The sequence below is a fragment of the Fusarium mangiferae genome (genome assembly GCF_900044065.1).
Source record: "Fusarium mangiferae strain MRC7560 genome assembly, contig: FMAN_scaffold018, whole genome shotgun sequence".
Classification (NCBI taxonomy): Eukaryota; Fungi; Ascomycota; class Sordariomycetes; order Hypocreales; family Nectriaceae; genus Fusarium; species Fusarium mangiferae.
Window position 1 is genome coordinate 230,645 of NW_024573938.1, and position 19,766 is coordinate 250,410.

A 19,766-nucleotide genomic window follows, 5' to 3' on the forward strand; every position below is an offset into this window, starting at 1 on the left:
TATGTCTCCACATACTATCCAGTATTCTTAGTCTTTTGGCTTCCAACCTCCAGTCCATCTTATCTTGCGGCTACTAGATACCCGAGTCATCCTGGAAGATATGGGCATTCCAAAGGTTCGTATCATTCTTGAACCACTTATTCCAGTTATCACAAACCCTGTTCACCTCCTTCATCTTCTCGGGATACTGATCCAAGATCCTATTCAGCAATTTCTGTTGCTCCAGGATCTGAATGGCCAGACCACTAGATGCGTGCCATGCGATGTGGCAGTGGAATAGCCAAGATCCAGGGTTGTCAGCCTTGAAGGCAACGACAAGATATCCTCCAGCTGGAAGAAGTGCCACGTCTCGACGAGGAGGGTTGTCGAACTTAAGGTTCACCTTCCCTGTGTCCAGGTCTGAGAAGTTTGTGCCTTGCGCTAGAAGGGCAAAGTCATGGCCGTGAAGATGGAGCTGTTATACATTAGGGAGAGTCCTTTGGGGGATGTAATTCGCTTACAGGATGAGCAACAGGAGCAAAAGCTCTGTTGGGCTTGCTCTGCATCGGAGCTGGGGGTGCTGTGATGGCGATGTAGACCCATTTATCCTTCTTCTCGTCAGGTACAACGAGATCAACGGCGTAGTCAGGATTCCACGTAGTGTTCTTGAGGTTAAGAATTGTAGGGTTGGAGAAGTTGAGCCAGAGTGGGTTCTCGCCAAAGGCCCACCAGGTGAAGTTGTCCATCAGCTCGGGCCTGTGAGCAAACTTGGACAGACCAATGTCGAACTGGCTCTTAGTGTCTGGCACGATAAGGTTAGATGAATAATGCAATGTCAGGGGAACTGTGACTTACAGTTGATCTTGACCTTGTCAACATTCCACTCATAAACCGGGCTGAGTCTATCATAGGCCTCATCTCGGCATTCCAAAGAGTAATTCTCTCGGAATGTTGTTGGCACAAGTTTGCTCGATGCGTTGTACCGTAGGATACCTTGACGTTCATCAGGCTCATTACCCGGCTCAAAGCCCTTGCAGCCAGTTGCTCCAACGGTTCGGACCCAGTAGTTGCCGTCTGGGTTTGCAGGCATTTTCGTAGTGTTGGTGGGATTGGCATCAAGGACGATATGGTACCTCTGACCTGTTCATATCGGTGAGAACGAACTACAGCCGATCGTGATGAGGAAATATGCTTACCGATTCCTAGGACAAGGTGAGAGACTGAGTAGGGATGGATCGGCACAAAGTCGGTCGACATAACAGTGAAGTTGTGATTATCAATGCTGAAGATCCATGTTGTGTCGACGGAAGTGTTGATCACACGAAGAACATACTTCTTGCCCTGATATATGTCAGTTTTGGAATATAGTTCAGTGCAATCGAATAACTAACCTTGGTAACTGTCATGTTGAATCGCTCACGAGGGAAACTACCAGCAAAGTTCCCCACGCCATTGATCAAAACACCATTCATCATAGGTCTTGTAGGATTCGGCACCAACTCTCTCTGCCACGACTGGAATGCACTGCGGTGGCTCCAATCGGTGATAAGAATAGGGTTTCGTCCCTCATCGAACGGCGCAGAAGACGGCCCGTAAATAGTGATGGGACCAGCCAAACCATCAGCATACTGCAGAGAATAATGGCTATGATACCACGAAGTACCGTATTGCACAGCACGGAAGGTGTAAGTATAACTGTCTCCAGGAGCAATAGGGCATTGAGTTACGCCATTGACACCGTCCATCTCAAAGGTCTCAAGCTGACGTAGACCGTGCCAGTGAATGGTTGTACCGTTGTACTTGAGATGGTTGTGGACAGTGACTTTGATCAAGTCGCCCCAGCAGGCTTGGATCCAAGGGCCGGGATACTTGCCATTGAAGACCTTGCCAAATGGATTGTCGACACCATCGCCGTTGATGGATTGATCAGTAACATTGAGGTGATACTGGTCTCAGTCAGGAAAGCCCAAGTCAATGCTGATGAACGCGGCTTACCTCTCTTGTGATTCCAATCGGCCAAAAGTTCTCATAATCAGTCTTGGTAGTGAAGTTCTGCCCGTATGGACCCTTCAACCAACACGAGCGATCATCTTTAGTTGTGCATGGCTTCCAGCCCTTGAGATCAGTGTAGTTGCATGTGAAGACCTTGCCGTCCTGGTCAGGGCCACTTGGTGATTCGAAGTATGGGTAGTTTATCTCTGGGGTGGAGTGCCCGTGGGTGAAGGTCATGACATCTTGATGCGGCCCCTCGTTGGAGACGGACGGGTAGTGAAATACCGCCACAAAAGACAAGACGACAGCCTTGCAGGCGTCTGTAATCCACATCTTGACTCAATCTGATGAAGTATTTTGACAATAATATGGTATATATCTGTCAATTGACTCAAAAACAGAGCATCAATTACAGAGCTAGAACGACGAGTTTAAAGGAACGCCGGACCATGGGCGACTCGCTTTTTCACTCTGTCCACGAAAACTCTCTTGTCTCGTCACATATCCCATTCCTGTACGTGACAAGCCACTTTCTTCAGCCGTTGTCCAACCCAACGCCGACCACGCCAATCATTACGCGCCGAGAATCAATACTTTGCGAAACTATCGTATTCCTAGCAGAATGGCGTTTTCACTGGGGTTCCTCAGCGGGTGCGGGGGATGCGTTGAATGGAGAGGGGTTTTGACGGTGCTGTACTGTATTCAGCCAGCCACGAGTTGGGCCTGTCAGCAAGGGAGGCATAAGCGTGAGGGGACTTTGGACATGGCGTCATGTCTCGTTCTCTTTGCTTGTTGCACTACTTCTGTCTTTTCGTCAACATTCCGACAATTCTCTGTAATGGTGGTGCTGTGTTGCGATGATTTCCTGACCTCGGGGGGAAATATCAGACGACCCCAAATACACCAAAATTCGCTGGCGTTCCACCCCTCGAGGGACTGGGTCATTTTTTATTCCCCCCCTAGCCTGTGACACGCATAGAATGCGTATGCCGCAAGCCACGCCAACGACGCAAGGGAGACGGTTCTGGCGTCAGTGAGCTAGGCTGGGCAATAGATCAGCCATGAGCTTGCCGACCGCTCTATACTCTCTGCACTAAGAGTGTGCCACTTCATCTCTGACGTCAGTGCTATCTCGAGTGATCTCTATTTATTCAGCACATCCCAACCACCTAGTTGCGTAGTCAATTGCACGACTTCCATCTCTTCAAATTATCCTTTTTCTTCCCTCGAGTATTCTCAATTGCATACAAAATGGATTCTCTCACAAAAATCGTCAATGGCAGGGTCGTCACCAACACCGATGTTCGTACCCCTCATCATATATCTTCATTGCTAATGCTCGACAGGTCAAACCTCCAAATGGATGGACCGTCAGATACGAAGACTTCGGCAGCCCAACTGAATGGGGCGATGATGGAGAGGTCGCAGATCTTGTCAGCGGTTACGGCATTTCCGGAGTGGTCAAGCCGCTGTTTAGGACCCGGTACAGCAGCAGTGAGGTCATTTTTGTGATTGAGATCAACGAGCAGTATTACATCTACGATGGCCAGAGTGGACGAGTGCAGCGAATTGTTACGCCGACGGATCTGACCGAGATTGTGGAATTCATCAATGAGCAGGGTTGGTTCAGGCTCGAGACTGAGGATCTCGGGTGATCGAAGTTGTGCATAGTATCGAATCTATTTTGCAGTCATATATCTACAGCCGTCAATCACACCTCTGGAGATACACTTTAATTGATTGAGACGCTTTACAAAAAGGACAGTCTGAAGTCAATTTGTCTGAAGCCGATAACTGCCTCCTGGACTTTCTCGAGTGTTATATTCCCCCGCCAGAGTCAAGATCTTCTAAGCTCAGCATTCTGCCACTCCAACTTGGCATGCCAACCTTTAAAGGCGAGGATGGCTTGAATGGCCCGACAGCTCTTACCGCTAGTAGCTAGAATATCCTCACCATAGTCCTCGATGTATTTGTTCACCTCAGTCGTTGTAGAGTAGATCAAGGTATTGAGCAATTGTATCGGCAGTTGGTATATTGCCTGAACGGGGCTTACAATGGTGTTTCTTTGAGTCGATAGAGCCCACAGCTGTTGCTTACATCACGCACCTCACTTGTTGGAACTTTGTGATGGCATCTGCTGCTAAGAACATCGGTGGTGAGGTTGTGAATGATTAGAGCGGAACGAAGATCGCTAGTCTAATGGTCTGTTCCTGATGAGTTTTCAGTTGTAGCCAACGAAGGATGCCAATCAACAGCGAGTTTGGAGACGCCATACATGAGTAGATTATGTTTCGAGGTCTGAGCCGTTGCGCTACTAGTAATGACGGTGCATTTCGTTGTTCTATTGGAGACCTATCTCTGCTTTGGCAGCTGGCTCGCTGGGGTCTGAGATAAAAGCTTCAGTGAATGTGGCAGTTGTAAATTTAGCTGACGTCAATCCCATCCCAAAGCACGTCTTATAGACTAAAAGGTGAGTTACAAGTGGGATGAATGATGGCGACTTCTCCATCAAGTCTTGGAACGTCCTGTTATTGATGATCGATGATGACATCACATGGCTTTAGGTATCCACTTATTTTAGTAATTCGTGATATCAGATATATTAATTGCTTGATATCTACGTTTGAGACTCAGCTCCGATATGGAATTGAACACTTTCGGGCTCCATCTGAAGCTGGGGAACGTAGCCCATCGCAACAGAGCCAGCAGCTCTGCCAATCCCTCATCAAGAACCTCCCTAACCTTAGTGACGAGAGGGTCAGCCGTGCCTTGAAGACTAACGTCAGTCTTGATGCCATGTCTAACAGCTAGTGCCGTTATCTCTTTACTCTATGTCAGTGCCACGTCCAATGGCCACTCCAGAACGACCTTGATTCATCTGCAATGCAGGCTGAGCAGGTATGAAGTACTTAACATTGTCGTAAGAAACGACTATGAAATCGGCCTCGGAGTCATTGGCCAAGCTCTCGGAGTTGCCGCACGCCTTGATAGTGTCGGTGAGCTTGTGTAACCCGATTGACTAGCGACCAGATTGGACGGATTAGATACAAAGAGCCACGATATCGTACCGCGGCCATTCAGGGAGGGGTCTCAGGTAAGGGAGGACATCCCGGTCACCGCCGGCGGGTTCTAGAACGTCGATGGCCGTGAGACCTGCATGACCAACGCATGCTGGTGCAATGTCGATGCTTGGATTTGAGGGGATAAGAGTCCTGATGGAATTAGTCACTGGAGATGAATGATTGGTTACAATTTATGGTTATGCAATACACTTTCTCTTTTGTAGAAGTCATCCGTTGACTGTGACCTTAAAATTCTACTGAGACGGACCATTGCCTAATATGGACAGCGGAGCGACCTCCTCTATAAATAATACTCTCTCCTCACGTCGGGACTTGATTACGGTCGCTCGAATCAATTTTCCCGATTTGGACCACTGATATCACAGCATTAGAGTCAGAAATGCCCTCAAGATTGCAGCCACAAACCTAGCGCTTACTCCCAGAGGTCGGTCGGGGATTGACCCGACTTGATCGCTGGAGGAAAAGGGCATCTTCCGGAATAATTCTCTCCCACAAGGAACGGCCCGTTGCGTTGTTGATGGAGCCGGAATCCTTCTGCTTGTGCGCATACGTAAGCGGCCTCTACGCGTCTTCTGTGTGAATGAACATCCATTGCTATCATTCGTGCCCCGCTTGGGGCTCTGGATACCTAGCTACCTAATCTGCCAGTAGCTTCTTGACTGCACCTGCAAGACAATGCATGATTGGGGTTACACATGAGCTTACGAGATCGCCGAGCATTTGCGTAGCATCACTACCGTCCCAGAGCGGATGTCACTTGGTAAGCAGATGGCTGTCGTCTTTGAAATCACAAAGATCTCAAGTTCGTGAATTCCTATTCTCTGGGCGCTGCTTCCCGGAGATATATCAATCGGGCTTACGATACCAAAATTCCCCACATAAGATTTCATCATAGAGGCGGGATAACAGTCCGTTGGATCATCTGAGTCAGATGCCGTGAGCCTCGGTAGATATTAATAGGTAGTCTGTGAATGACGAACCTGCTAGTTTGCCATCATTTGCGTGATTTTAAGGGACATAACGACAAGCGCCAGCTCTGATCATCAGTCATGAAGTCATATTTTAGATTGTAATGGAACGAGGCTTGAGAAGGTAAACGCCCTTTGGCTGTGGCAATGTTCCATTGCAAGGTTGAGCCGTTTCGTATCTCGACAATGGGGCCTCGAAGCGTCATGCGAGATACGAAAATTGCAACCTATAGCCATGAGTACGAGCAGCGACCCCCATTCCACTTTAAGACATATGAATCACCACCCCCAGCTGATTCAATGTGCAAGGAAGTCGACTTCTCTCATCTTGGAAACGTCCCCCGCCATTGCATATGCCGCTGTAACGCATGTCCACTATGACTCTTATGCAGTCACGTAAGCAACCGTTCGCGGACGTTGTCCGCCAAGAGAGTTTATTACTGACACCTACGCTTTTGGAAGGACCCTGAGCTGTGCCTCGACACTAACGCGTGGGATGCTTATCCGCTGAAAGACAGTGCGGCTGGAAATGCTTATATGCACGCCGGGTCCTTCGTGCTTAGCAGGGGTGGATGGATCTGCGCGAGGCCTTCCCCGGCTTGACCGGGCAAGGAGGGGGATGGGGATTGGCCAACATACGGGATTTCTATGGTCAAGTTGTACAATATTGCATTCATATATGTCATTGTATACCTTACCACCCGAAATGCTGATTTGAAACAGACTAGGATCAAAGTATATGCCGGAAAGTATTTTATTTTTAGATGGCACTAGATAACGTCTAACGTCAAAGTGGAATGCATCTCCAAGAACATTATACGGTATGTTATGCAAATCCCGAATATCGTGAAAGTCTTCGAGAGACCTTTGACGAATAAGCTTTGTGGGAGAGGCTCCAAAGGGCTGACTTTGAGTAGTAAGCCAGCCTCAATATGGCTTATGATCATGTACGTTCGGCTTATTGTCGATAGTCGGAAGCCGCCAAAGATACAGCGGTCAGGCAGACGTATATTTCAGCAGAGTAGGTAGCACAGCGGCTGTAAATTGCAGCTGGAAACCAATCAGGTGATAAAGTAATGAATGGCGTGCACCCCGTGGGGAGAACAAGCTTTGTGCACCCGGCAGTTTTGACGCCGAGGGGGGCTGGAGGATTAGGTGAGAATGCAGGCTGACCAGCGCCCCCAAAATGTCTTGATAGCCAGAAAGCTGACCAGACTCGCCTGCGTATGCTCTGCAGTGGCATTTGAGACTCTTTTGAACTTAAAAGAGGGATTAAACAGCCTCGAGAAGAGTATGATCCCGAGCAAATCTCCAGTCTGCGGTTAAAGTGAAGAAGCTGTTGGCAGATGTCTCCTCCGAAACTAGAGGGATTGGTCCAGCTCATATTCTTAGGCAAATGATTGGTTGATGGTATAATCTGTAGCCTGACTCGTGTTGTCAACCTGAAGCAGCGCAACACAGTGGCCCTCATACCCCAAGACACCTATCTTATATCAGAAGAGCCATTTATCCATCATGTTCGGCACTCTCCAGTTCAACCATTCAGCAAACGCAGGGCCCACCTTCGTCGAACGAGCAGACGGTGCCGCATTCAGCGCCCTGGGCAATAACGTCTTACAGCACACGGCATGCGACCAGTGCCGCCAGAAGAAGCTCCGTTGCACGGGGCGCAAGACAGGCTGTGAGCGCTGCAAGGCATGTTCTACAGAGTGTACTTATACCCAACTCTTTGGGAGCAACGTGCGCCGCAAGGATCGAAAGCGGACGGCCCGACAGAATGATGCTGCTGCGCGGTCGCAGTCACCGTCATCTGAGCAGCAGTCTGAATCGGATACTATGCAGAGCACGGCTGCCGTTACCAACAGAACCTCCCCGAGCGCATCGGCGCAGGCAGGGAATAGTGGCGATGAGAACGGCAGCAATTCTTCTGTTAATCCCACGGCGAATCCATTGGAAGCAACGCTCCTAGAAGATGCGGCCATGGGCAGCAACACTTCGGGAGATGAATTTGTGTTCTTCGATTTGGATCCCTCCACTTTTGACCGTAAGTTCTTTTCTCTCTCAACATGAATTGCAAGTCACTAAGCCTTCCTTTCGCAAAATCAGTGCCAGACTCCAACTCATTGCCGGATTTTCACTGGTCACCATATAGTATACCTGGAGTTCCTTCACCACGCAGCACACAGCCCGACACCTTCAACTTTTTGGATTCTCGCTCGTCAACAGCCACAACAGCGACGCGTATAATCAGCAATCCTGTTAATGTCAGCAACAGCACCTGTGCCGGTCGATGTCTCAAGGTCATGAAGTCACTGCTCGAGGAGCTTGAAACACGCATGCAAGATATGAGGCCCTGCAAAGCAGACGTTGCACTGTCGTTTCAAAAACAATCCTGTATCGAATGCACCCAGGTAGTCCGCTGCAAGAGTTGCTACACAGACCCAGACGCCATGTTGTTTCTTGCCATGATTTGCGATAAACTCATCATGCTCAACAAGAAGATAATCTGGTACACGAGGGAGGGTGCTGATTTAGAGCAGCAGTTGCGCGTGGGTGAATACGATGTAGACCAGACTGAAGAATGGGGCAGTATGTTGCAGCTTCTTACAGTGGTGCAGCTGCGGAAGATCAAGGCGCTGGTAGATGATATTGAGAAAAGTCCAGCAATCGAGGGGAGACATGCTCAGCTTATAATGCTAAAGAGTGTGAAGCAGCAGGTCATTGTGCTTCTAGGGAGGATTAGAGAGGCGTTATTCAAGGTTGTTGATGAGCCATAGACAAGCTCGATAGAACGGGTCGAAGACAAGACAATTTAGACAGACTATATATTATCTATCAGGGATAGCGTACAAATATACATCGTTCAGCACTCTGGAGTCCCATATTCGGAAGTTGTTCGGTCATTCAAAAGGAGAAATATCAATCACAAGAACCCAATGTCGCTTTTTGCAACCTAACAAGGCAACTTCCGGCGGTTGGCATATGGTAATTCTACATACAGCGAGATCAAACTCCCCATATCAGTACATTCAGTGTTATCCATGCCATTCCCGATTTCCTAATCTTGTCATCTCACGTCCTAGATCGGACCCCTCCCGAAATCGAACATGCAGGTCCTTTGTTTACCACAAGACATCACAATGGGTTTCACTCAATTAGTCAATATCTACATTGACCGGTTCCCAGTTATACCTGCCCCCCATTTCGGTAACATTCTGCTTACATTCAACTATTACGTTGCAAAGTTTGCAAGACAAGCAGTCAGCAGACAATAAATCACTGAAGAACGGGGTTCAAGGACTTTGGTCTAAGACAAGCTTTGGCCCCCAGAGAGAGCGGCTGACTAGCCTTTTGGGCGCTGTTGCTGAGCCATCTGTTTAGATCAAATTGGGAAGGATCCGGGAAATAGTTCTCGTCATGGGTCACCATGTAAGCACTTGTGAAGAGCTCGGTCTGCAAACCATGTCAGTCGTGTTATGTCGAATCTCCAGCTGTGACACGGCTTTGTAATGTCGTTAATGAAGATTCTTAGGCGGCTGCATCAATACCCTCATTTGACTTTAAGCGATACGGTAATGAAGAAGAGGTGCTCAAGAATTAGTTACAACCGAAATTGAGGTTTGTTAATTTTGGTGCTAGAGTAATCTCTCCGCAGAATGACACATAGCTTGTCAATTAGTCCCCTAGAAACTCGTCAAATCCTATCTCTCTAAGAATATTGAACTCAAGCTCTTACATCACTTGATCACATCTAACTTATATAGCCTTAGATCACCGGGCCGGTCAATCTAATTGACAAAAGTATCATCAATATTCACCACAATTTCCAGTTGCTCATGAAACCTTTGTGGGAGAAAGCATCAGCAAGGCGCTATTTCATCGCCCTATAGATCTGTGAACCCCTTCGACTCCCCATACACAAACTCGTATACCTCACAGCATTTGACCATATATAACATAAATCTCGTTTAAAATTATTCTTCTTCCCAACGTCACGGCCGTATACATCCTCCCCCGACTTTGAAGGAGCGATTTACTGGAATTGACTTGAAAATCGCCGGGGAAAAGTGTTATGAACTACCATATCTCTTGTGGCCTTTATCGATCTTAAAACGTATACGGCCGCGAGTTGTTGACCGAACGAATCTCCATATCTTTCCAGAATGGATAACGATGGCTTCTAAGTACATTACTAGAAGCAAGGCACGTACTGGGGTAGATATTGCTAGGAAGGGGCCGAGGTAGGACGCCAGTGAGTAAAAGTAGATATGGTAAATTATGAGACCGGCCCAGTATAAAGTGAGCTATCGCGAATCAGTTTACATGGTCTTTAAAACTCATGACTGTTGATCGACGTACCAGTACGCCCAGAACGCTGCTACCATATAGGGCCAACTGTCCGGTAGAGGACTTGCCGTTGAGTCGAAGCCAAGCTTCCACGTTCGTTGGAGTTAAAAGAAGTGACATTATGACTATTTGTTTGCTGAGCGGTGAATAATGACGTTGGTGGAGAAGATGCCTCTAGTGTTTTATACTTCCTGTTGCCGCACAAGCGTCTGAACTGTCAGCTTCTAAGCCTCTCACTGCTCTTCCAAAATCACAATGACACTCGAATAATAATTCACACTGCTTACACTAAATTGTCATATGATAATTTGTATCAAGTGTTAAATCCCCCACTAATCATGGCGTCTAATGCGATGCAACTTGAGGGTTCGGGTAATTGCCAGATTAGGAAACAAGCCGACATGGTCAACAGCCAGAGCTTGCAGAGCAAGAAAGGTAACAGGCCGCCCGATTACACAAGGTGACTCCAATAAACTTGGCGGCCGCTGAGGAATTTGAGGCTGAGGGGGAGGTTAGACCAGCTGCTAGACGAAGGCCAGGGTGGGGATTCTGCACAATAGATCGGTTATGTGGTGATAGAACGTGCATAGCCCAACCAGAAAGAAACAAGGTGATAACTAGTCTGAGCTTCAGGTTTCCTTTCACATGGCAAGAAGAGAACTCACTTTGGCGGTGACAACTACACGAAAGACAAGCTGTGTACAAGCTCATGACTGATGTCTATCAGAGATGAGTCCATGATGCTGTCTCCTCTTAGGCGATTCCTAGTGAGACGGTTGATAAGCTGAACAACTGCTCTATGAATGAGCTTCTCTGTCAGCAGGTTTACGCTTACCTCAAGTCGAGTCCTGGTTATCCAATCGGACTAACTCTAGCGCATGATGCAGCTCGGATACACATCTCCCAACGCAGTAATGTTCCGCACTATGTTAAATGGAACATAACCCAATTGAATAACAACCGTCGCGCATAATTCAATTGGCATAATAAGACAATATGTCCGAGTATTGCACAAATATAATTGAATCAACCGCACGAGAGCATTAACTTCATCAACCAGTACAGCCATAATGAAGTCGCCAGCCAGCGATACCCAAAGCCTGTATTCAACCACCAGCACTAAAAATGGACTCCCTCCTCGTCCTCTTTCTCTGCGCCGCTGGGCTCTGCATAGCCTTCAGTATTGCCAACTCCTGCTGGTCACAACTCCGGTACGACGCTAAAGGCAACACCAACGGCTGTCAGCATGCTTCGCATATACCCTCCCTATACCCCTTCACCTTACGCTTCTTCACTGATGCTGTCAAGGTAGATAAGGAGAAGAACGTTCCTGAGTTAATAGTGAAGCGGTATGGGAAGATGAAGCGCGCTGGAGCGTTTGAGCACTATACTCTTGGGAACTATCAATGATTCGATAAACATTAAGACTGTACTCTTGAGATGGCTCAAAGGCTCTAGAGTGGGTGAGAGAAGAAGCAATACGATCCGATCTTTGCTTGGAAGTGGTATCCATGTACTTGATGGACCAAGATGGGAACATCAACGGGATATTCTCCGACCTTGTTTCGTATGGAGTCAGATATTCGGTCTTGGACAACAAAAAGCGAACATTCAGTATTACCCAACAGAATTTTCCAGCTAGGCACTGCCAACACATATTGCTCAGGCTTCATGCTTTAGTCTTGTTGTTGGTACAACTACTGGGCTTCTGTCCAGCGTGTCTGTCATTTCAGAGGTGGCGTGTCTATCATTGGACATCAGAAAAGCATATACTTTGGCAAACAACAATCCCGTTGATGGAGTTGCGTCATAGCGGCTTTTGACCTTGCGCAAGCTTGGTTTTCTTATCAGTCTAGCCTGATGGGAGAGTAATGGATTTGATAGGGTTGGAAAGAGTCCCCATTATGTCTTGGAGGAATTGGCTTCTGATGTACACTAATCGTTAGCTACTGGGTGTTCCAAAGGCCATATTGTTCGCCAAGTTTATAAGTACTAGCCAAGAACTGATCATATCCAGTCCCTTGCACATCTGTATCGTTCATTTGCCAATGCCTGTCCCGTGCCTCTTTCTGTGAACCAGGGTCACGTTCAATGTCAAACGGAGTTAGTGCGCATAAATCCGGATTAAGCCCGATCGCTATGACGCTTCGATACACTGAATAGATGAAGTAGAGGGGGTCATTTTCTCTTCAATACAACCTTTCAATCTTGAGGCAGTCTCATCGCATTGCCTCACCCTCACCATCCAGCTATCAGCACTTTAATTTAAGCTTATATATCATGTCCCGCTACGCTGATGTTCACAAGAACACTTCTGGCCCAGGTGATGCTCGTCCAACAGCCCTGCAAATCGTGCGCGATGAAGGCCTCGAGGGCGCTTTGACGGATAAAGTCTTCCTGATCACTGGTACTTCTGCGGGAATTGGCGTTGAGGTTGGCCGTGCTATTGCTGCAACCGGCGCCCGTGTTTTCCTCGCTGTGCGGGATCTTGAGAAGGGCAAGGCTGCGTGCTCTTCTTTTTTGAAGTCTGGTCAGGTTGACTTAATACTTCTTGATACTTCCGATATGTCCTCCGTTCGCGCATGCGCCGCTGAATTCCTGGAGAAGTCATCTTCACTCAATGTCCTCATCAACAACGCCGCCATCATGGCGACACCTACACGCATTGAAACAAAGGATGGTTTCGAACAACAACTAGCTACTAACTATCTCGGCCACTTCCTTCTCTTCTGGCTCCTCAAAGATGCCCTCCTCAAAGGTTCAACTCCAGAGTTCAACTCCCGCGTCGTGAACGTATCTTCCTCGGGCCACCACGCTTCAGAGATCATCTACGATGATTTCCAGCTCAAAGCGGCAGATGCTTATAATCCTTTCAAGGCCTACGGCCAGAGCAAGCTTGCCCAAATCTACATGTCCAACTACATTGACCGTGTTTACGGGCCAAAAGGCCTTCACGCTACTAGTCTCATGCCGGGTGGAATCGCATCAAACCTCCAGAAGCATCTCCCTGAATCGGTGCACAAGGACATGAAGGAGAATCCAACAACGATCAATTTCATGAAAAGTCCCGAGCAAGGCGCTGCGACTACGGTTCTGGCAGCTGTTGGTAAAGAGTGGGAGGGCAAAGGCGGGAAGTACCTTGAGAACTGTCAACCATCTATGCCACAGCCGTTGATCCCTGGTATGATGGGGTATAAGGATTACGTCTATGATTCAGAAAAGGAGAACCGAACTTGGGAGCTTACTTTGGAGACCTTGGGTCTCCAGGAGACGTCCTAGGGAATGGGCGAATGATGGCTAAGCAGGTCTGTTGCGCTGGAACCTGTGTTGGACAAATGACTTCGAAGCTACCAACGCTATGAGTAGTCAGAGGACGTGAGTATTGCCGAAATGGTTGAAGGGGTTCATCTCAAATACAAGCCTAAGCCACAGGAGTGCAGATAGTTCTCTCGTTCTTTTCATAATGTCCTGTACCCTGATCACGTTACTTACATACAGCTTCAAGATCATATTGATTGATAGTTAAAGCTTAAGACATCTCAACGACACATATCAAGCCAACACTCAAGAGCATATTACTCACTCAATTTTATAGAGCCGATCCACGGTGTACCGTAGATTACTGACTCTATTGGCACTTCATGTTAGGTAGACAATATGTTACAATGTTATGTGGTTCAAATAGGCCATAATTCTTCTATTCCTCTCATCTACCCTATGCGCAAATAGCATCCACAGCTTGGTTGATCCAAAACTGGTTCGTAGGGTTAGGATCATCCATGGTCTTCTGAGCAATTACTTTCAGATCATCCATCCTCAGATACTCATCAAGACCAATCTCCTCCTTCAGGAATGGGTTGAAGCGAATATACTTTGTATCCTTGTGCTCATCTCTCTCATTAAGATGCGTCATGTGTCGTGAAAAGTCCTTGCCCTTGGCGTTGGTGTTGGTAGCAAAGTCCATGACCTTGGACGCTACGCCAACAACCTTGATCCAAGACTGCTTTGCCTTGCCTGGGCTGACGTAGCCAGTACCGAGGCTGATAACGCAAGAGATTGGAGGCGCAGGGTCTTTGGGGTCAACGAGCTCAAAGCGTGTGTACCAGAGCTGATCAATAGGGTTGTTGTTGAGAAGGCCGCCGTCCCAGAACACCAGCTCGGGCTTATCCTCAGGAAACTTCACTTCAGGGAAGAATGTTGGGGCAGCGGATGTTGCGCGAGCTGCGATGCTAATGGTGAGTTTGTCACCGTGCTTGAGTAGAGCATCGTTGACTTTGGACTTGGCGTAGATAGTCTTGTCCTTGTATGTTCGCATCAACATGGACTCAGCTCTGTTCTGGGCAGTAGTACAGCAGAACCTGTCTGATGTCAGCGACGTATTAGAAAGGTGGAGGGATACTCACATCCGTGCACCACCTTCGTGCTGAAGAGGGGCGTTGCCCTTGAGCTTCTTATCGTTCTCATCAAGGCCAAACTTCTCGACAACCTCATCAATAGCTTTGCTCATAGACCCAGCATCAAATCGGCTGTCCTGAACTAAAGCCTTACTGTTGTTGAGGTACGATGAACCAGGGATCCAGCTGATATCCCAGCCGTAAATCTTGGGGCTAAAGATAGTCTTGGCGATTCTGTCGTATTCATCGATGGTGTCATCAACGCTCATGCGAAGACGGAAGAGCATAATACCCATGATACCGCCCGTGCTGGTACCGCCGGCCAGCTCGAAATAATCGGCTGGCAAGGGAATCTTGTCGAGGCCTTTCTTCTTTTGGACGCGAAGCATGAGCTCTCTGAGGATGACGAGGCCCATGATACCCCGGACGCCACCGCCATCGAGGGAGAGGAGACGGAGTCCCTTGGGATGCTTGGTAGAGGCTACGTAGACCATTGCGACTTTTGACTGTAAATGAATGAAATGAGATGAAAAGACCTGAGAAAGATGAGCTGCAGCTGAACGGTATAAATACCCATTCATTTGCAAATTTTGCCTTCTTTTCTCTTCTTATCATCTTGCCTTAATACGACATCACTAAGCTGAAACTATTGCTCTCCTCAGGGGGATCTTGTCCCGTTTGGGCTACCTGCCATAGCGGTCCGGGCGCTGGAGCCAGCTGAACCGCCTTTAGCTTACCACTAGTCGCTGTGGGATATCGCTAGTCTTCAACTTCATCCCGGATGGTTTGTCCGATAGTTCGGTGAGCATGCAGGATGGGGAGCGGCATCGCCATTCTGTAGCATCAGGATGAGGAAACTAAAACTTTGGGAAGGATTTTGTTAGCTTAGTGAATTATTTAAAGGGAACGTTGGTGTAGTGATGCCAGCGGTAATTGAGAAGAATACTCGTTGCTGAAATGCTCAGCGATCGACTTGAGGATGTGCAGGCCACTTACGACAATTCCCACGTTACTTTACTTCAGGTTGAAGCAGATACACTCATCCGATAGCCTGTATGGTAAGCAATACTTGCCATTAATCCGAAAATATGACGGTAATTTTGTAAGTGGTTCGATAACTGAAATGTTTCTGAATACATCCTCCCCTGCTGCATTATCTTCTACAGTATTGCTCAGAAGCAATTTAATATCATGATAAACTAACCGAAACATTAAAAGAAAACAAAAAATCATTTTCTAAACCGCTGCTAAGGCTCCAGAGTTGGAGCCTAAGCACTGAAGCCATGTTGACAAGGATAAGGATAAGATAGGCGATAAGGTGATAACAGATAAGAGTAGCATTACTCCAGCAACGCGTCACTCCGCCCTTCCTCACGCGTCTGATTACGAAAAGGAGACACTCGATCGTTCACGGCTACTTACCCCATCAATAGCCATGAAACCCTCACTGTTAGTCTTCAATCCTAATGGAGACATGAATTTGATCCTTCGACAATCGAGGACACAGCGTTTTCAAAAAGTCACACGTGGATCGTTTTCCTCCGACGGTGCTAATGAGGAGCCAACAAGTGGTGAAACCATAGCGACGGTGGATCAAGTCGAGCATAAACGGGGTCCTCTCGTGAAATTCAAGAACATCTCTTCTTCTGTCCACACAGTGGAAGATCTGAGAAACCTGGGGTCAATGAATGAGCAGAGGCAACACATTGAATTACGCTAACGTGTGTCATCAGCCCACTTAGCGCTTGCCTCTCCGGCTTTCAAGTGGATGGTTGATAGATCATTTGCCACGATTGACTTGAGTAGCCGTAGCGCAAGCGGATTCAGACGGTATGCTGAAGCGATGCTCATCTTGCTTGACGTCATTCATGGGCACCACAAAAGCGTTCCAAAGGCGATGGCCCTAAAGTTATTGATTGAGCTATGGGGGATCATCGATAGCCATAAGTGTCACGAAGTCGTGGAAATGTTTGCTGATCATTGGGTTGTCTCTGTTATTGACAAGGACAAGATCAAAGGATCCAGTTTAGACATAAACATGTCTCGGCTTTATGTCAGTTGGTTGTTCGCCAAAGGCGAACACTTCGACTTACTGGTTCATGAGATCCTAGAGTCAGCTGTAGGGCCGATACAGACAGCTCTGCCATTGCCAGCGAAAATTCTAGGTATTTTGCAATATCAGAGAGCTTACGAAGAACGACTAACACGCTTTCAGGGTCACTAGAAGACAGGAAACAAGCTATTATAGATCAAGTCCTGGAGAAGATATATGGACTACTAGAAGAGCTCTGGGCTAATAACTGCATTTGGGCAACCTGTTATTCCCTGGTGCTAGGGAAACTTATGAAAAGCATGCGCGGCTTTGGTTTGGAGATACCAAGACCAGTTGACCGGCCTATCAATGAAAAGAGCTTCAAACAGTTGTATGATTTCACAACTCGCATCGACTGGAGACGAATTGATTCAAATGAACATTGGAATCAATGCTATGTTGTAACATTACAGAAAGGAATGATCCGCTGACAGAAGGAAATGTCTTAGAAAGATATCTGCGATGGCGTGGGATTCAAGGATTTCGAAGTGGCCCAGTCGACGCAAGAGGGTAACGGACCGAGTCACAAGAGAAAAAGAGAGGCCAGTGTAACCATCACCAACACGAGAGTACGTACTTAAGCCCAGGGGGGGTGGGGGGGGGGTAGCTAATTTTTAAGGGAAGTTTATCATGAATACCGTCCTGTAGCTATAATACGAGGGAGGTTAGATGCGGGAAAGTTTACTGAATACAATCGGGTTGAAGTTTCGCAGGCCATGTAAAAATTCAGAATCAGTCACAGAACTATCCCTGGTCGGTCTTTCATTTCGCAGCATTTTGTTTAGTATGCATTTGGTCTTTTGTCGCGACAATCGACATGTTCATGTGAGATTTTGGGTCGGTTCACATGTCAGCAATACGGCATGACTAATTGAAATTTCCAAGATATGTGCTCCGTAGTGTGTGTTATATTCATCAAGTGTAGGCGGATAAGAAAAGTCCAATACTATGATTCCTCCATCTTAGGGTTTGTTCACAATTTGTTACTTCTTGCTGTGTAGACATCGACATAACATTGTAATAGCTCACTAATTTTGGTTGTCAGAAGCGCGATCATTTCAACCACATCCATCGTAATATCAACCACTGTTATCGGAACTCTTATACTAAGCAAGAGCCATAATATATTTTCAAAGAATAGATATTTTGTTATGATTTCTTTCGTAAATATAGACGCGAGATAATCCGTTCTGAGTGATTGATTAGTCTGATGCTACCCTGAAGCAAAAAAACCATGGGGTAAGAGATAAGATAAGCGATAAGCGATAGCGATAATGCCATATTGGGATGTGGAGAAGCCTAGACGCGACGCGTTTGATGTTTACCATTAACTCGTAATCGAGCCAATAGCCCCTGGCGATATCGACAGGGATGAAGCCTTCACTACTAGTCTTCGCTCCTAAAGGAGACACTGATGTCGCTCTCCGAAAGCCCAATTTCCGCAGCCACAAAGAACCGCTGCCCGAGGCCTCTGATCCAAAAGCCGCTGAGGAAGAGCATGAGGAGGACGAGGAGGGCAAGGGTAAAGAGCAAGATGACCAAGAAGAGCTCGAACGACCTGCTTGGGGGGACTACAATGACGTCACATCTTCTATACAGAGCCTCGATGATCTAAGGAACCTGAAACCATCGTACGACGGGCAAAATGTCGAACTGTGCTATCGCGTTTCATCAGCACACCTGATGCTTGCGTCACCCGTCTTCAAGGCCATGATCGACGGCCCTTTTAAAGAGAGCTCTCATAATAAGGATGGTCGCTTTGAAGTCAAGACTTCTGAGTGCAGCGCCGAAGCGCTGCTTATCTTACTAGATATCATACATGGGCACCATAGAGACGTCCCAAAGACTATGGAGTTCAGCCTATTGACGGAAATGGCTATTCTTGTCGACTATTACGAGTGCCATGAGATTGTGGAGATGTTTGCAGAGAACTGGATGGCCTCTGTTATCCAGGAAGATGACATAGAAGAATCTGATTACCAGACGAATATGTCTCGACTATTCATCAGCTGGGTCTTTGGGAAGATCGCGTTGTTCAACTCTGTTGTTTATTCAATTATTAAATTGACCGCCGGGCCGATAGAAACAGACCTACCTCTCCCTTGTACCATTTTAGGTGAGTTTCAACAACGAACTGCTCTGGGCCCATAACTGACAGCTGTGCAGACTTACTAGAACAACGCAGACAGAGTTACACGAAAAGCTTTCTGGATAAAATTTATGAGCTACTCGACTCGTTCTGGAGCAGTGATGGTGGCTGCACCAAGGAATGTACCGCCATAATGCTGGGGATGCTAATAAAGCAGATGCTCAGCTTCGGTTTGGATGTCCCGCGCCCCATGAGCGGCCGTCCTACTCAAGAAAAGAGCCTTTGGCAGCTACATGAGTTCTCGGCTCAACTCAAATCGCCAAGGTGGCGCCAGGATGGTTCTCGTCCTGGTCATTGTTGTTTGTTTTCCACCAGAACACAGTCCTGGCTGGTACCATTGTCTACAGCCGATATCTGTCATGGTGTCAGATTCGAAAATTTGAAGCCGGGGACTTCGGTGCCAAAGGACGTCGCATCAGAGGGCCAATGTTCAAAGAAGGAAATAAAAAAGCGAAAAGGGAGCAATAATGATCTTTTCCGAGGGTGGAGATGAGCTTGATTCCTAATTTGTTGCGGAGGTTCGCGCCATTGCGATGCCGTATTTATGATATATAGAAGTCTTGTCAAACATGAAAGGCATGATGCCAATTGAGTTGATAGACCCTACAGCTGATGGCTCACATCGCTCGCCTCACACGAATCGCAAAACATGCAAAATATAACAAAGGGAGGCCTACATTGAGATTCGTAGCCGCTGTCCCAGCTCCACTTAGTTGCTTAGCCGGTTTGCCTGGTTCCGTTGCGACCCAGGCAGGGCATACG

General features: G+C 47.4%; 6 protein-coding genes across 6 annotated transcripts; 4 read left to right on the forward strand and 2 right to left on the reverse strand.

Moving 5' to 3' along the window:
- Window positions 1–73: 73 nt before the first annotated feature.
- FMAN_11854 (uncharacterized protein) lies at window positions 74–2,304 on the reverse strand (the record flags this gene model as incomplete). Its single annotated transcript, XM_041824572.1, has 6 exons — window positions 74–454; window positions 501–781; window positions 835–1,119; window positions 1,176–1,320; window positions 1,371–1,925; window positions 1,975–2,304. 6 exons carry the CDS (start codon window positions 2,302–2,304, stop codon window positions 74–76), a joined length of 1,977 nt encoding a protein of 658 aa, XP_041690039.1.
- A 918-nt stretch (window positions 2,305–3,222) lies between these two features.
- On the forward strand, window positions 3,223–3,626 carry FMAN_11855 (uncharacterized protein; the record flags this gene model as incomplete). The annotated part of the gene is made up of 2 exons (XM_041824573.1): window positions 3,223–3,273; window positions 3,318–3,626. 2 exons carry the CDS (start codon window positions 3,223–3,225, stop codon window positions 3,624–3,626), a joined length of 360 nt encoding a protein of 119 aa, XP_041690040.1.
- A 3,911-nt stretch (window positions 3,627–7,537) lies between these two features.
- On the forward strand, window positions 7,538–8,799 carry FMAN_11856 (uncharacterized protein; the record flags this gene model as incomplete). Its single annotated transcript, XM_041824574.1, has 2 exons — window positions 7,538–8,066; window positions 8,129–8,799. 2 exons carry the CDS (start codon window positions 7,538–7,540, stop codon window positions 8,797–8,799), a joined length of 1,200 nt encoding a protein of 399 aa, XP_041690041.1.
- Window positions 8,800–12,649: 3,850 nt separating this feature from the next.
- On the forward strand, window positions 12,650–13,648 carry FMAN_11857 (related to reductases; the record flags this gene model as incomplete). The annotated part of the gene is made up of 1 exon (XM_041824575.1): window positions 12,650–13,648. One exon carries the CDS (start codon window positions 12,650–12,652, stop codon window positions 13,646–13,648), a length of 999 nt encoding a protein of 332 aa, XP_041690042.1.
- Window positions 13,649–14,084: 436 nt separating this feature from the next.
- FMAN_11858 (uncharacterized protein) lies at window positions 14,085–15,257 on the reverse strand (the record flags this gene model as incomplete). Its single annotated transcript, XM_041824576.1, has 2 exons — window positions 14,085–14,727; window positions 14,773–15,257. 2 exons carry the CDS (start codon window positions 15,255–15,257, stop codon window positions 14,085–14,087), a joined length of 1,128 nt encoding a protein of 375 aa, XP_041690043.1.
- Window positions 15,258–18,226: 2,969 nt separating this feature from the next.
- FMAN_11859 (uncharacterized protein) lies at window positions 18,227–19,241 on the forward strand (the record flags this gene model as incomplete). Its single annotated transcript, XM_041824577.1, has 3 exons — window positions 18,227–18,971; window positions 19,022–19,126; window positions 19,162–19,241. The coding sequence occupies 3 exons, from the start codon at window positions 18,227–18,229 to the stop codon at window positions 19,239–19,241; spliced, it is 930 nt and encodes a 309-aa protein (XP_041690044.1).
- Between the last annotated feature and the right edge of the window lie 525 nt (window positions 19,242–19,766).